Consider the following 16,429-nt stretch of genomic DNA (forward strand, 5'->3'; position numbering starts at 1 on the left):
TGTCCTCTTTTGGCACAACAGGCAGCTCTCACTTCAGGAGTTATATAGAGTACATGTCTGCCCCCAGCTGGTTTCTCATGTGTATGAGCTTGGTCAGCACTGAAACCAAAAGTTTAGCTTATATAAAGGACTGTTCAAAAATGTTTCAAAAGACATTAACAGCAGGGGAGTCATCAAAAACATCCTTTATTAGATGGATTCTAAGAACACATAACAACATGTGCAAATCTTACAGATAATGTTTAGTAAAACTTATTCACAGAAAAATGGCACTGGAGGGAAATGTAAAGCCACTGAAACAAGGTGTGGACACCTTAGGATTTTTAGCAGAGTCTTTTCAGGAGCCACTCCTCTTCTGTTTATGTACAGCAGCCTCTTTTTGACGTGTCCTCGCTCAGTAAAAGTGCATCTACGTACTGTCGATCGTGCTGAGCAACCAACATCCTAAAATTAAGAGAAGTATAAAATCACTGTGCAGCAGAAAGCACAATGTTTGAAAATAAAAATGAGTATTCACAGCACTGACCCTGCTTCTTTGTGACCAAAATAATATGACAGGAACTATTAGGTACAACCCATTTATAGTGATCATGGTATGGTATTATGGACTAAATATGAGTAACTCAGCAAGCAAACACATGTTGGTTCCAGCTACATGAATGTTGTTTGAAGGCATCTCCTTACGCTCTGGTAAATTATGATGGGCGTTTTTCAAAAACTGCAAAAACTGCAAACTGAAGCCTCGAAAATATCGATGAAGTTGAATCAACACCTCTCTGTAACAGTTTCAATGAGGACTGATAAAACTGAATTCATTAAAACTGTCATGAGGGTAGGATTTATTGTGGGACTGTTGTGTTAGGCTGCATTAGTTTAGCTGGATATACATTATAAACTGCCAACTGAGTATTGGCTACAATTACATATACAGTGACTGACTAAGTGTAATAACAAAATGTGCAGGAAAAAAATATGATGTCATACCCAGCCAGGTCAGTCATCAGCTCCTCCATGTTATATCCGGTCTTGGCGCTGCACTCGTAAAACAAAGCCTGGTGCTGCTGTATAAACAAGAAAACAACATTTTATTTCATTTAGCTCAAAAAGTATTTTTCTTCCTTAGCAGAAACATTATGAGAAAAATCACTGAAGAAAGTTGTTTGAAAATTCAAATGCACCTCACCTCTGCCAGACTCTGCCCGTTTTCTATCGTCACTTTTCTGCTCCATCTGTCAGCCAGGTCCAGCTTGTTCCCCAGCAGCATTAACACTGCACCGTCACACATCTTCTTCTGCGACATACAACAGGTCACAGTACACAAATATTAATGTGTTAGTTCTTAAAATGTGATATCGCATCATCCACATTAGCATCTGACAAAAACATCCCAAATAATGAATAAAAATTGTACAAAAATAAATATGTGTCTACTGAGATTCCTCTTGTACTGCACTGTAAATAAAATACATGTGTATTCAAATTTGGGTAAACTGTTTTGCATGTTTTTTACATCCACCCATCTGTGACATCACCACCTGCTCACCTTCACAGAGTCCATCCATCCTCTCACTGCTGTGAAGGAGGGGGGTTGCATTACATCATACATGGCGAGGATACCGTCAGCCTTCCGGTAGTACTGCTCAGTGATGCTGCGAAACCTGGAAAAAGAGTCAGTAAAAAGGAATAAGTAAATATTAACACACAAAAAGAAAAAAAAAAGAGTTATTAGGTGGTAAGAAATATGATTCTACAGCTGTCACATCTGACCTCTCCTGTCCTGCAGTGTCCCAAAGCTGCAAGGTGACTGTGGTGGAGCCCAGAGTTAAAGTCTTCATGTGGAAATCTAGACCTAAAAACAACAGAGTGCCCTGGTTTCATATCTTACTTCTACATATGGAGGAGCAAGTTAATCACTGAGAAAAGAATGATACATTGAAAATCTTACCAACAGTTGCACTCATGTTACTGTAGAAGCGTCCTGTGCAGTAGTGCCGGATGAAGGAGCTCTTACCCACACCCGAGTTCCCCAAGAAAACCACCTTGAACACTCGATGAGGACTGACAATTTTGCTCTAAAATTTAGGTAAAAGGCCAAACTTAACAATTTCATTTATATAATATGTATTTTTTTTTATTCCATTAAGAGGGAGCACATTTTTGCCAGAGATATATGAAAATCTGTGCTCTAGTCTCCAAAAGCCCTTTTATATTCATCATTTCATTACTTCTTTTGCTGCTACTGTGCTGTTAAATTGATAGCTTAAGGATACATTGTGTATATTTTTAGATTTAATAATTTCCCTACCTGAGTTTGAGCCTGTTCAACATTTTCACACCTGACTCTACGTGACGGTTGGATTCTCTTGGCTGTATTTGTCACCACTTTGTCTTTGTCCTGCTCCAACTCATCAGATGAGCTCAGCTGTCTTCAGAATCAATGAATACACAAAATTAGTGGCTTCCTAGGGCAAGGTCATTCACTGCAAAGATGATAAATGTAATATCAGATGCAGTTAGTCATACAAACCTTTTCAGTGGCTTGTCTTGCAGTAAGTAGTTACCTATGACTGACCCTCTCTTCTGCAAAGTCTTTGTGACATTTGGATTCTAAAAAGGTTTTTTTGTGGAAAGTAAGGCAGAAGAAACGAGTAGCATTAAGATTCCTACTTGAATAAACAGATGTGCTATGGTAGATATCCAAGGAGTATTCATTAACACTGTTTTCTCTGCAGTAAAACCAACTGTTTCACACAGGCAGATTATTTCAAAAGCAAGGATTCCGTTCAGTAGTGACATTTATTCTGCTACAAAGTACTTTAACATCATAATCATTTATCAACAATACACTTATTTTATCATAAATTATATGACAAGAAAAAAATATAGGAAATAATCAACAGGTGAATGTTTTGGGTCCTTTGTCAGATTCTTTGTTCAGAAACTTAAATACTTCATTAAAAAAAGACTCATGGAAGCTCAAATCCAAAAATGTCTGTAATTAACAGCTTTGGCAAAACTGCCATATTAATTTTATGAAGGAATGTGGAGGGGATAAAAGGGAACCTGCTAAGAATGTGAGAATTGTGATAAATAAAAGGGCTTTATTAGTTTGGTAAATACTGACCCACTTTAGTTCACTTGCATAAATAGTGCTATGTACAATATCATTCATGAACATATATATAACACTCTTTGCTTCACCGTGTCCTTGACACAGGACAGAATTAATGTCTTTTCAACACTTCACCAACCACAACTACAAGAGAAAAAACCAACAACATTGCTGACATGCAAAACCCCTTAATGGTGTGAGTGACATTAACACAAGTTCAGCCTTTAACCAAACAATAACAGCTGCCCATATAAATAATCATTGTCCAGAGGATGGACTTAGCTTAGGGGGGATAAATCTGCTGCGTCCATGGGGTGCAAAGGTCTTCACTGAGGTAATGAGTTAATGGCAGAGCAGGAAGGACAGAGCTTTTGTGACTAACCCTCCTCTGAGACTGTCGGGCATCTTTCTCATCTCGCAGCGTTTTGTTCATATCCCTGACACAAGAGGAGAAAATCATTTAGAGCCGTTCTCACATTGACTGATCCATGTTTGGAGCAGTGAATGGTTGAATGAAACAGAGACATGAAGTACACACACTAGAATTACATTAAGGACTTTTCAGGTAGTTTTACCTACAAATTCTTGTTAGTACATTTCTTCCATCGTCACTACAAAAGAACTTGACTCAAACAGAAAACAGCAGCAGTTTAGATTTACCTCAACAGCTCCAGTTGTCTGAAGAGGCTATCCTTCTCTTTCTGAATGTTCCTTGACACCTTCATCACATTTCTATAGTGAAACAAACAAAAGATTATTTCCATATTTTTATTATTGTAAACAACCCCCATAAATAAGACTAAAACCAACAAAGAAGTGATCCTACTAAGTGCAACCAAAGCTTGATATACAGTATCTTAGTCCTCTGTTCCAAAAACTATTAACAACACATCAGTGAGCCACACTGTTGCTCTGGAAGACACGTTCCTTATTTACAATGAACATGGACACTGTAGTTTATTTGATCCCACATACACCATCCTGCTGCCATAAATATTCCCCTGTCCATGACACAGAGTATGTTTGCTAAAAATTACAGTGCCCAGCTGTATTAGGTTATTACTTTACAACCTTTTTAATAAATGAAGTTTAATGTTCGTGAGCTGTTTTTAAACATTTAAAGCTGAGCTGAGTGCCACCAACAGGGTGGAAAGTATTGAGAGACAGAAAAACACATTGTTAGTTTGATCTATTTATAGTGTTTCTTGAAAAATAAAAGAATTATGCCAGCTGTGTCCTTTAATAAACCCCTGGTATTCTTGCATATTATCAGATCATCTGCCAGGGACATGGGAGTCATTTTATGCTCAACTGAAGTCCAGGGAATTGTTTACAGTAATTTCATTCTCTACACTTTTGGGTATTTTTAAACTTGTTTGACATGAAACACTTATGTATGCTTTTATTTAATCACACATTCGCTTTGGTGACTTTTTGCTGGTCTTGATTAAAAATAAATAAGTTAATAAAAACACTTTCATGGCCTGTAGCGAGTTTCACTGGAACTACAAAGGAAACTCATATGACACCCATGTGTATTTTTTGTTTTTATTACAAAGCATTCAAGCATATTTGCTTTATTTTTTAAGAAGTACTATTGAAATAAAGTGATTACGATCATTGTAATTAGTTAAAAAATAATGTCAGCCATACTACAAAGTGAGACAGTGTTTTCGTAATTGAATCTCTGATCTTATACTTGGGACTTTCAGGCAGCTCTCTGTGCTGTTAGCCACTCACCTCTGCTTGGCCACTTGCTCCTGGGCAGCGTTGAGCTGCAGCAGGCTGAGCTGACCGAGCGCGGCCTGCAGCTGCTCTCTGCTGCTCTCCACCTGCTCCTGTAACTGGATGTTGAGGCTCCGCAGCTGCTGGTTCTGCTCCTTGATGTTTGCCTGCTCACAGCTCAGCTGCCGGATTCTGGTCTCCAGCTTAGGAACAAAGACAGGTCCTGTTGATTCACTCATTACACTATAGCACTCTTCACACATAACATTAGTGCCATTTGAATGCCTACCTCTTTCTGTTTGGTCAGTGTACTCTCCAGCTCTTGCTCTCGTGTCTTCAGCTCCTCCTCGAGTCGCTGCCCTCTTTGCTTCTGTTTAATACTGTCCTTGATTTCACAATAAATTCATTAATTGCTATTATGACGATCACTCTTGTTAAATGGCACAAATGTTGGACTAATGAGCACACGTGTGTACCTGAGCCCGGTGTTTCTGTTTCTCCTCTCTGAGTTGATTTTCCATGTCTTCATATATGGACCGAATAACCTGATCGTGTTCGGTCTCCCGTCTAAAATAGGAAAAAAACAAACAAAACAAAAACTCACAATCAGAACACTCACAGTTACATTTGTCAGAGTTTATGTACAATATATTGTGTTCACTGTGGACAGTTGGGACCTGCGTAAGGCTTGTTCCAGACTGTCTCTCTCTCGGATGGAGTCCTGTAAATGGGACACAGCGTGGCTCAGGACACCCTCCAGGACACTCAGCAGCTCTGGTCTGTCTCTCTGGAGTTCACACCACAGAGAACAAAGCTCCTGCTGACTGACACACATCAACACAACACAACAGTTAAAAGACTGAGGACATCTAACCTTAACAGCACATCAATCACTTATGTTACATAAAAAGTAGACTGTTGTGAATGGAAACTGAGGAGATTTTCCCAAAACACTTCCAGTTTTGTCTTTTTGACAGTAGCAAGAAAATATATTACGGTAGCAGCAAACAATTATTTTCAGTATTGATTTATTTAATGATTAAATTGTTTAGTCTATAACATATCAGAAAATGGTAAGAAAAAAAATGCCCATCATGATCACCAAGGTCAGGACAGAAGACCAGAAAACCTTCACATTTGAAAAGCTGGAACCAGAGAAATTTGGCATTTAATTGATTCATTGATTATCAAATTAGTTGCCAATATATTTTCTGTTGATCAAGTAATAGATTAATGAACCAATTTTTGTGGCTCTAAAATACATCATATATTGTTTATTAATTAATTTATTATTATTTAAGCTAATACGATGATCAACAGTCACGAAGGCCTTAATGAAAAAAAATTGATCTTACTCTTTGAAAAGTTTGTCGCCTCCCAACTCAATCAGTATATCTACAAATCTGACTGCAGCGGCGTCCTGGGACCAGTCCACCTGGTCTGCATCCTCCTCTGCTTTGTCTTGGCTCAGCTCAGTCATGTCCTCCAGTCCCATCAACTCACCTGCACCACAGACAAAAAGAAGCCACAGAAGAATTTGTTTAAACTGTATGAGAAAAGTTTTTGAATGAATATTAGCTTTCCCCATAAATGCCACAGCAAATTGTGGTCTCAAATTCCTCAAAACACTTCACTCACCAAGTCCTGTGTTGAACTCAATGGGGGTAAGAAATCCATTGCTCTCTCGGTCCAGACTTTCAAACACTGTCTCGAGCTGTTCGGGGGACAGTGGCAACTCCCCTTGTAGCCTCTGACCAGAAGAAAATGCAAAGTTCAGGTCTTGACAATCAGCCTAAAAGTTGTTACTCTGCCACACTAGATGCTCACCTGCATGTCCCGCTTTGTGATGAACCCTTTCCCCTCTTTGTCACACAACACGAACAGCTGCTTGGCCTTGCCCATGGTTTCTGCTTGCGGGCTTCCTGGCACTGCCTCTTTGGGGGAAGCCAGCGGGCTACGTCCGCGGCCCGACCTGGGGCTCCCAGCAGACAGGACCCGTGGTCTGGGGCTCACTGGGACGGCCTCACCGCTGCCTTGACCCACCAACACTTCGCCATCATTCAGCCACATAGACATTACTGTACAAGAGGAGCATGGATATGGGTGGGGGAGGTGGTGTATGTGTCTATAAATTAGTCAATCAACAGCAAAATAATCAGCAACTGTGCAAAAAAGCCAATTATGCAAAAAAAAGTAACCAGCAAATGAATCAATAATGAAAATAATTGCAAGTTACATCTTTAAAAGTGTCTGTATTTCAGCAGCATTCAAATTATTTATCACTGTAAATAATTAGAGACATTTACTCTCATTTTCCTGATAAACTGGACTGAATTTAATGACATTTTGGATCTTCTCTCTTAGTGCTCCAAGCTGGTCCTACAGGTCCACCCTTGTCAAACATGACGTGAAGAACAAACTATAATGTGCACAGTCATTAGACTATGTGTGTGCACATCGTCCACAGCTGCTAGACATGTCTGCACTCAATGAGATTTTATTATTGTTTGAGGGATCCATCATGATGGAAATTTTTTGACACATTTCTATCCAAAACGTAATTGAAAAATGAATATTCCCAGGAGAGGTTATGACAAAAACGCTTGGCTTCAGACAGCACAGCCCCTTGTCCTCACTGTTTATTTAGAATAGGAAAACTTATATAAATGCTATGCTGCCAGAAGTATCTGTGACGGTGCACCAGGATGTGTCGAGGGTAAAAAACAGGATGGTGTCATGTGAGAAGGGTTACTGTGTACTTGAAGAGGAGGGTGGATGGCTACGAGAGAAGAGATGCAAATCAAATATTTGCATTGTCAGAATTACCACAATTACAAACAAATTTCACTCTCAAGAACTATGGGGAAAATAGGCCACAGTATCTCCATGACATTCACAAAACAGTGATTTATGACAGCGTCACACACAATCAGGCTTCAGGTTAGATGGCATTTCTATCACAGCGGAAGATCATAGCAGCATAAATCACAAGTAGTTTTGTTTAAATAGAATAAGAAATGTTTCAAAATTGAGGCAGAAGAAATATATCTCTGGAGCTCATCAGGCTAAAGTGCAAACTGAACTGAAATGTGCCCAACTAATAAATGAAATTATCTATCTAGTCCTGCTATCTATGAATGCATAAAACCTAAAAAGTATATATGTACTGATAATGGCAAGTAATGCACTTGCAGATGATCTATAAAGCCTTAAAACTAGCTTATGACATAAAGATATGCAGGGTTTCCAGATAAAAAGCTCATGTAAACATTATATTTTAAAGGATGTCAAACCAGATTCCCAGTTAGCCAGCAGCCACGCCAAAGGTCAAATAAACTTAAACACACCTCTGACACACTGTTTAGCAAGGCCGGTGTGTGGTGCAAGGTGGAGCTGCTGTCACATTCTGGGAAAGTGGCACCAAGTTATTAAAGAGTTTACAACATGTTGTAAGCTACAAAACTGTCAGTCAAACTTTCTGTGATAAATGTCAACATGGTGCCACACTCAACAACATATGTTGCTTTAAAACACAGTGACAGCTTTCAATAATAAAACAGCAAGATAAAACAGACAGCGTGGTTGTGAAATGCTGATTAGCGTTTGAGACTGTACCAAAAGTTTCATTAAAACGCAGCTCGGTTCCCCATAATGATTGAAATGGCTAACACACGAGCAGTCCTGGTGCAATGCGGCTAAACTGAGGAAACCAAAACCAACGGAATGTACATTTATTATTAAAGGAAAAAAGAGCCGCAAAAACTGCTGTCAGTCGGTTGTTAATCTACCAGGTGAACATGAACATATTCGTCTTAGTGGTTTTAAATGACTCACAACTGTATTTCATGTCAGTGCAGCGAAGTTGTGGAAAGTTTGGCTACTCACCCACCGTGTATTGGACGCAGGTATCTACTACCTTTGGTCGCCTCAGTCACTCAGATACTGACTTCAACCGCTGGGTGGCAGTGAGGATCTGTACCGTAATGTTTAGTGCAGCCTGCAGCCGCGATTTGCAGACACACTTTTCTCGAGAACCTATAAATGGGTTATTATGGTAAGAGGTAGCGTTACCATGGATTTGCGGAAATACATACGTTACCGCCATGGACCATGGTTACCGCTCTCCGAGTGGGTAGCATTCTTTGCTTATAAAAGTGGGAATATGAACAATTTACTGGTTATTCTTGCCCCAAGATGACTTATTTTTGCTCTTCACACGTTTTTTGGTAAGTAAATATCGGTTAACTAGTATTAGTGTAGCTTGCTTACGTAACAGTAAGAAGTCAAACAATGTTGTTGTAGTGGTTAACGTAGAAAACGTGTCTGAAGTGAGTTCCACGAAGTTAAAGCCTGAGCTGTGCCAAATGCCAACAGAGTGTGTTGTGGAAATAAGTCTGTAGTAACTCTATTATCCGTCTCCAAGATTATCCTCTGCCAGGGCTAAATAACGATAGCCTACCGTCATAGGGAGATTAGATGTGTAAAAAGAAAGAAAGGAAGCGTAATACTACTACAACAACAAAACAAGGGTTGGTGGTGTCCGCGGAGGTGAAACTAATCTGTAATCCCAGCCTTGACCTTTCCACGCCTGCCTGTGTAACAGTATGAGCATCTTGACCTTACATAGTTACGTTTACCGCTAATTTAGCGGTGTGAGAAAGCTGACTAGTTACATCAATCCTTCATACCGCACGGGAGAAAGCTAGCCTCAGATAAAACATAACGTTGCTTCCCTGAGTACGGAATAGAGGTACAGAAACAATGTCTTTTTCTATCAAACAATACAATCAAGGTCTCTGTTGTTTCACAGCCTTTCTATTCTTCTTTGCAGGTAATAATGCAGCAAATGAGGAGACTTTCCACGGCAAAGATGTCAACATGCAGCATTTGAAAAGGTCAAACGCGTTTCATCTGATATCTTGGACTGCCTGCAGTCATCACAGATTCTTCTTCCCTGAGGACGACAAACCACATGTTTCTTTGCAGAGGAACGATCTGGAATAAATAATACATAAAACAAAAGAGCATTTATGGAAAAATCCACCACTTTCGGACTATGTGAATGAACAAGCTTTAATTCAGTGGTGTCTGCCTGCTTCTAGACCTCTGCAGTGTTTTAGCACTTTAGTATGTAGGGGTGATTACTGACCAAGCTTTTCACCATCAAGTACCTGTGTAGGGTATCTGTAAACAGAAACAGCCAGAGGAAAATAGGAGAACAGACTGTGAAGCTTGGTGGTTCGCAGGATCAGGCTCCCGAAGATGCTTCAGACTGGTAACTACTCGCTGGTGCTGCTGATCCAGCTAACACTGTTGGCCTACGATCTCTTTGTCAACTCCTTCAGTGAACTTCTGAGGGGAGCGCCTGTCATCCAGCTAGTGCTTTTCATGTAAGTCACTAAACTACATACTGAAGAGATCAGTTAATTTATCAATCAGTCATTAGTCCATCAACTGGAAGTGGATTGATTCCAGTTGATTGATTTTTTTTTAAAACAAGTTATTCATGTCATTATCAGGTAAAAATACCAAACACTGTCTGCATCTTCAGACATGCAGATTTGCTTTCTTTTCTTCAAGTCATATTATTATATGTTTCATATGTCATATCATTATCAACTGGAACATTTTTTTTTTATCATTCTTGATAATTCATAAAATAAATGACCAATTGATTGATTACCAATCTAATTAATCCGTAATGAAATGATGGTTGTTAGCTTCTAACCTTAGACATATTTAGTCTTGGGTTGAAACTAAATGTTTAAGGCTGGAAATAGCTCTAATTGGTGATTATTTATTGATTCCTCAATTCATTCAATCTATAATATGGACACGCTGTTCTCTTAAATCAGCAGATTAATGAACTAATCTAGAGAGAGATTTACATTATTCAGATGCTTACGAGGATATCGGATATGATCACCAACCGTTTATATCCCATCACAATTTCCAGTGTGTATACCTGGAAAGTACAGAGGCAACACCTCTTTGTTACAGAGTCTTATTCAGTGGTTAGTCTTCATTCATTACTTGGTTGGCAACAATTAAAAACTATCACCGGCAAATGTCCCTCTGTTTGAGAGAACAAGTCATGTCCTTTTAGATTTAGCAAAGAGTTTTGGCTTCAAAGACATTGGACTTTTAATCATTACTAAATGGCCTAGTTAGTGAATGAAGCCCTGTAATAACCAGCACTCCTTCATTTCTGTGAGTAATCAATATTCATACAGGGTCTATATTAATATCTTACTCTATCACCTTTATTGAAAAAACACTCTACATGGTCATGTGTATTTTGTTGACACTTTTTGGACATTTTTCTGTATGGATAACTTAATTGAAGGCCCATACTGCTCACTCCATCAGAGACCAATATGAAAAATAAACCAGTATAATATGTGTTTACAGAATCCAGGACATTGCCATCTTATTCAATGTGATCATCATCCTGCTGATGATGTTCAACACCTACGTGTTCCAGGTCGGCCTAGTGTCTCTGTTGCTGGAGAGATTCAGGGCTCTGCTGATATTCTCTGCTCTTTACCTGACATTCAGCATCTGCTTCCACTGCTGGGTGCTGGTACGCTCCATCACACCATCACTGACAGCTGCATATCAACTCTGTGCTAAAACTAACTTAAGCCGAACATGTTATTGTTTCTAAGTGAAATATTGATGAAAATGATACTATCCATATATAAATTTGTACTTTCTTATATCAGAGTGCATAATGTTAATTCATATAACCTGTACCTGATGAGAATTTCTTGTTTTTTTTTTGTTTCTTTAGAACCTTAGGTGGCTTGATTCAAACCGCTTTGTTTGGACAGATGGTCTACAAGCTCTTTTTGTTTTCCAGAGAACAGGTAATTGGTGGATTAATGCAGTGGTACATTTTACATCACGACTAATCCATTTTCTGTGTCGTCATTGAGTAACTGTTCTTTCTGTTAACAGCGGCAGTGTTATATTACTACTTATACAAGCGCACAGCCGAGTATATGGGAGACCCGAGGCTGTATGAGGACTCTCTGTGGCTGCGCGATGCCTTTGCCAGAGCTCGTCAGTGAAGAAAGGACAGTTCTGAAAGAGAATTAAAAAGATCTGCCAAGAAAGCGCCCCCCCCCCGCGTTCCCTGACAACATTGCAACATTGATCATCATGAGCTATTCTGAACTTTGAACTATTTTCTAAGATTTTTTTCATAATTGACACTTGGAAAGCCTGACACTATTACACACAAAACAAAGCAATGGGCTGATGTTGAACACTGATGGAACTGACTATCAGATAAATAGGATGAAGCAAAGTCTCAACCACAGTTTGTTTACTGGCTCTTCATAGCCAAGCGGGCAGCCAGTTAAATGGTTTACACTACAGTGGCAGGTAAACCAACCATGGCTTGTGTTATTGTTTTAATCTGGATTGAGTCTGTTAATCTATGTGGCCTTTGTAATTCAATTTGAGTTGTAGACAGAATGCAACAGATTGAAAGAATGTCAGATGTTTAGGGGAGCTCTGTTCAGGTATTGCCTTCCATGGCATTAGTTTGTTTTTATCTATTTTTATGTATAATAATTTGTAGAACTACATGTAGTAAAATTGCTTTGTTGGAAAGGTTATTCCCCTGCAAAGGAAGAAACGTTGGTTTATTTTGCCTTATATAAGATTAGTATGTGCTGTTTACATGATTCATATTTTAATAAGCCAATTTTCATTCCTCCTGTCTTTGAGTGAGGATCTTTGAATCGTGTTTACTGCTGTTTTTATTAAATAATCCTTCTGTAATCCCAGTGTAATCCTTCATCTCGGGGGTAGCCAGTATTATCCTGGAGACAAGGTGAAACAGGCTGCTCTATTTTTAACACGAAGATTAATCAGGGATTGAGGTTTTAGGCGCCACTAGTGAAACGTACCATAAATAGTCTTTAGTGCGACAAAATAAATCTTCTGTCCTAAAGCACCCAACAGGTTAAGTTGCAGTACACTTTGGGTCTGGTCTCAATAAAACTGTTAATCAACATTTTACATAACGGATAAAATCAATGAGATAATGATAACTATTTATCATTGCAGCAATCATGGTAAAGAAAAGAAAGACACCAAAAGTTGTACAAATCCCCTTTACTTGTGAAAACAAAACCAGAGTCCATAAGATCCCACAATGTCAGTGCAGTCCAATTAAATCCAAAATCCATTTTGTGTTGTGTGTGATGTCCTTCGTTCCACTGGAATGTGTCATTATTATTATAAGTCAGTCACCCGAAACTGCAGCAAAACGAGAGAGAGAACGCAGTTAACAACTACAAAACTGTTTCAGTGATTAAAAATAAAAACCATTAGACTTTAACATTATTTTAAATGTACCTTCATACATAGATGCCAACCCAGAGTAGTAAGAACAGCACACCGAAGCCCATGAAAAGTGAAGCCACGAGGGAGATCAGCAGCTCTTTGTAGACATCCCTGGTGTATTTTGTTGAAGTCACCTCATAGCTGATGAAAAGTTAAGGCAAGCTCATAAAAAAGTCTAACCACCAGCAAAGTTATGTGCTCTACTCAAGGTCTAATGCCTCCTGCTTCATTTGTGAGTGTCGCTTATTTTGTAATTGTTCGTAGTGTTGGTGTATTATACTATACTGTCTGCTCTGTCATCCTGTATTCTTTCATTACATTTTCGTGAATCACTATTGAAAAGGGCACACTGAAAATGTAGACAAAAAAATAGAATTTTGTTCATTAACAAATTCAAAATTAAAAAACAGGCCTTTTTTACACCCGTTTACTAACACAACCAAAATAAACAAACCTTTAACAGCATCTGAACATAGACTTGGATTTCATCCTGGTTCCAATCATGGATTTTAATTTGTGGTGTAAAAGTTGTATCTTGATCTCATATCATCTCAAATCTCATACTGACATGGACTTTTCTAAATGCTTTTTAGTGGTAAATAAGAACGCTTTCTGCATGAGGTTAATATTTCTTCAGTTCAGCCAAAATTATCCCCCACTCTTTTGGAGATACGACCAAAAGGGATCGAATTGAAAATATCTGTAACTATCCCTTATTGCACAGGAAACCTGTGTGGACACCGTTCTCTAACAAGTTCCATAGGTCAAGTAGAAGCAGGAAGTCATTCTGCAAACTGTCATGTTTGGATGTTTACACCTGATAGCTTAGGTAACAATTTAATCATTCACCTTTGTTTTCTCTTTCCGGCTAAGTTTGGCTAACCTGAGGTTTGTTTAAAATGTCTGCATGTGTTTCTTGTGCCATCATGCTTCTTTTTAGAAGTGTCACAATGTTCCCAATTTTAGCCATTAAGTTGGTGAGCACAATGTTACTGTTATTGTAGAGGCAGGTTTACCTGTGTCCAGTGGTCTAAAAGTTCCATTGTTGGTAACACAGTAACACACCACATTTGTTAGGGTCCCATGATTTACAGCTTTGCAGGATGACAACCAAGGCTCCACAGGACATGGTAAGAAACTGTGTGACCCCACAGCGGTGCCACTCATTGACTGACTGACTGATGAAATTATTCTTTACTCATGAATGTTTACGTGATTCATACCTGCAGAGTACTAAAGTAAATTATAAATCTATTAACCTTAAATTAATTCCAATTATCCTAAATACTTATTATCAAATATTCAAACTTGAGTACTAAAAAGTAAAAAGGTGCAGTCATGGTTTGGCTCATACAATTATCAATTAAAGTGATGGCCTGACATGTGAAAGTAAGTACCAAGTTGTAATAAACTGCAATTATCTTTTGAAGTTCACATTGACTCAAATGAGTGGAAAGCAGTGGGTGTCTGGAAGGTATAAGGAAACTGATCTAAAATCCTATGGTATTATGGTATTATGTAAAGCAGACCTGCAACAATTAGTTGAATAATCGTTTAAAATTAATTGGCAGCTATTTGGATAGTTAATCATTTCAGTAATTTGTTTTTTTAAACTGCCAAACATTCTCAGATTTCAGCTTCCACAATGAGAGGATTAGCTGCTTTCCTGCTTTATATCATCGTAATCACTTTTCTGATATTTATAGACAAAGTGATTGAGCAAGCAATCTAAAAGATAATCGCCATATTAATTGATAATGAGAATAATAAAGCTAAAGTATCAGTGCCTTTACTTGTTGAGAGTTAGAGTAACTGATATGATCTTTCAATTAATCTTGCAAGGTCTTAAAGTATTTTATTCTACAGTAATAATGGTCAGTGGTATGACCCCTAATTTCATGTTAACCACATACAGCGTGGTGTAGAACAAGCAGTGAAAGGATACACGAAGAACCAGGCGGTGAAGAACATGCCGATGGCCAGCAGGACCACAGTAAGATGGGGGAACACAGCCGGGTTCACCGGGCTGGTGTATCTGGTCATGGCCTCGAGTTCCTGCAGAGACAGAGAGACAGAGAGAGAGGGAGCACACCCAGGTGGGTTAGAGAGGCTACACCACCTCAACGAACCTCCTTCCAAACCGATTAGTGGTGCAGAAACTTACTTCCGTCAAGGAGGTTATATTTTCACCCGTCTGTTTATTAACAGGATAACGCCAAAAGTACTGATTTGCACCGAACTTGGTTGAGAGATAGGGCACGGGCCAGAGATGAACCTATTATATTCTGGTGCACAACCAAATAATTTATTGTGAATTTGAATTTCATTCTCTCAAGTCTGGTGTATGCTGTTGGACATTTGCCTTGGCGGAGGTCTGTGCTCTGTGGGCACAGTTCTAGTTTATTGTCTGGTTTAGTTTTAATCGAGCAGCTGAATCGGTGAATTTGACAAGACAAGCTAACGATCCTCTGCTAGCCTGCATATCTGCAGCTACAAACAACGCTTTCACACAGAGCGCAACGTCTTACACATGAAATAGAGAATAACGTGGATCCATAAACCATAAACCATAATGATGTATTAGAGCTGAATTCATATAAACCATATAAACTTGATTTATTTTACCATTTTGTAATGAAGCGGAGCTCCTGCTTCTATGGTTCAAGATGATAAGGCCACGTACTGTCTATTCCTTCCTGGTGTCGTGCTGACGTATGCTTTACGTCGCTATTTTGGCCATTACTACCCTCAGTTTTGTTTGTCAGGCTGCGTGGAAATCTCCACTGGTGGAAGAAGTATTCAGATCAGAAGAACTCGCATTTAAAAATATTGCAAGTAAAAGTCATGCATCAAAATATATTACTTAGTAAAAGTATGTAAGTATATCTGGGGAAATGTACTTAAAGTAGTCAAGTAGAAGTAGCCTACTCAATGCATGATGCATTCATGCGTAAGCAGCTGGTCAAGGTGGAGCCAATTTTTATTCATTTTAACTAATGATTATTTTTTAATAATTATTATTATTTTTTTGATTGATCTTTTAAATAGTGGGAAACTCACAGTTCACAATTAATACTTATCCAGAGCCCATAGTGACACATTGGAATGTCTTGTTTTGTCATTAGTTATCTTAGTTATCTTATCTCAGTTAATTATCAGAATAATTACATGGAGAACGCAGCTAATCCTCACATTAGAGAAATGTTAAAATTCTACCACTGGACTCTTTCTTCT

General features: G+C 38.7%; 3 protein-coding genes across 5 annotated transcripts; 1 reads left to right on the forward strand and 2 right to left on the reverse strand.

Moving 5' to 3' along the window:
- Window positions 1-6: 6 nt before the first annotated feature.
- Window positions 7-8,758, reverse strand: cracr2b (calcium release activated channel regulator 2B). 3 transcript variants are annotated; one of them, XM_022756365.1, is made up of 19 exons: window positions 8,723-8,758; window positions 6,665-6,915; window positions 6,476-6,587; window positions 6,193-6,340; window positions 5,515-5,661; window positions 5,314-5,404; window positions 5,127-5,222; window positions 4,853-5,040; window positions 3,773-3,844; window positions 3,495-3,549; window positions 2,528-2,607; window positions 2,306-2,426; window positions 1,946-2,072; window positions 1,768-1,849; window positions 1,544-1,658; window positions 1,184-1,291; window positions 985-1,061; window positions 314-444; window positions 7-99 (listed from the first exon to the last, which is right to left on the reverse strand). In XM_022756365.1, exons 2-18 carry the CDS (start codon window positions 6,911-6,913, stop codon window positions 360-362), a joined length of 1,953 nt encoding a protein of 650 aa, XP_022612086.1. In that variant the 5' UTR covers window positions 6,914-6,915; window positions 8,723-8,758; the 3' UTR covers window positions 7-99; window positions 314-359. The 3 variants fall into 3 exon arrangements, with proteins under 3 accessions (XP_022612086.1, XP_022612087.1, XP_022612085.1); XM_022756366.1 differs by lacking the exon at window positions 7-99 and having other exon boundaries at window positions 171-444; window positions 985-1,058; XM_022756364.1 differs by lacking the exon at window positions 7-99 and having other exon boundaries at window positions 171-444.
- A 187-nt stretch (window positions 8,759-8,945) lies between these two features.
- LOC111229871 (transmembrane protein 138) lies at window positions 8,946-12,858 on the forward strand. The gene is made up of 5 exons (XM_022756369.1): window positions 8,946-9,063; window positions 9,669-10,227; window positions 11,249-11,420; window positions 11,631-11,706; window positions 11,798-12,858. The coding sequence occupies exons 2-5, from the start codon at window positions 10,100-10,102 to the stop codon at window positions 11,908-11,910; spliced, it is 489 nt and encodes a 162-aa protein (XP_022612090.1). The 5' UTR covers window positions 8,946-9,063; window positions 9,669-10,099; the 3' UTR covers window positions 11,911-12,858.
- Window positions 12,859-12,949: 91 nt separating this feature from the next.
- On the reverse strand, window positions 12,950-15,907 carry tmem258 (transmembrane protein 258). Its single transcript, XM_022756370.1, has 4 exons — window positions 15,821-15,907; window positions 15,141-15,250; window positions 13,208-13,336; window positions 12,950-13,108 (listed from the first exon to the last, which is right to left on the reverse strand). The coding sequence occupies exons 1-3, from the start codon at window positions 15,821-15,823 to the stop codon at window positions 13,210-13,212; spliced, it is 240 nt and encodes a 79-aa protein (XP_022612091.1). The 5' UTR covers window positions 15,824-15,907; the 3' UTR covers window positions 12,950-13,108; window positions 13,208-13,209.
- Between the last annotated feature and the right edge of the window lie 522 nt (window positions 15,908-16,429).

This window comes from Seriola dumerili, unplaced genomic scaffold, assembly GCF_002260705.1.
Source record: "Seriola dumerili isolate Sdu_G_001 unplaced genomic scaffold, Sdu_1.0 BDQW01000242.1, whole genome shotgun sequence".
Taxonomy (NCBI): Eukaryota; Metazoa; Chordata; class Actinopteri; order Carangiformes; family Carangidae; genus Seriola; species Seriola dumerili.

What these genes read in the sequence shown, in the direction of transcription:
- cracr2b (XM_022756365.1), bottom strand. Translation starts at nt 6,913, where the DNA reads ATGTCTATGTGGCTGAATGATGGCGAAGTGTTGGTGGGTCAAGGCAGC. An exon ending in AACAGAAACACCGGGCTCAG is followed by an intron (nt 5,223 to 5,313) that starts GTACACACGTGT and finishes TGTGAAATCAAG; the next exon opens with GACAGTATTAAACAGAAGCA. An exon ending in GAGCAAGTGGCCAAGCAGAG is followed by an intron (nt 3,845 to 4,852) that starts GTGAGTGGCTAA and finishes GTTTCACTATAG; the next exon opens with AAATGTGATGAAGGTGTCAA.
- tmem258 (XM_022756370.1), bottom strand. An exon ending in TTCACCGCCTGGTTCTTCGT is followed by an intron (nt 13,337 to 15,140) that starts GTATCCTTTCAC and finishes ACTTTTCATCAG; the next exon opens with CTATGAGGTGACTTCAACAA.
- LOC111229871 (XM_022756369.1), top strand. Translation starts at nt 10,100, where the DNA reads ATGCTTCAGACTGGTAACTACTCGCTGGTGCTGCTGATCCAGCTAACA. An exon ending in GCTTCCACTGCTGGGTGCTG is followed by an intron (nt 11,421 to 11,630) that starts GTACGCTCCATC and finishes TTGTTTCTTTAG; the next exon opens with AACCTTAGGTGGCTTGATTC. An exon ending in TTTTGTTTTCCAGAGAACAG is followed by an intron (nt 11,707 to 11,797) that starts GTAATTGGTGGA and finishes TTCTGTTAACAG; the next exon opens with CGGCAGTGTTATATTACTAC.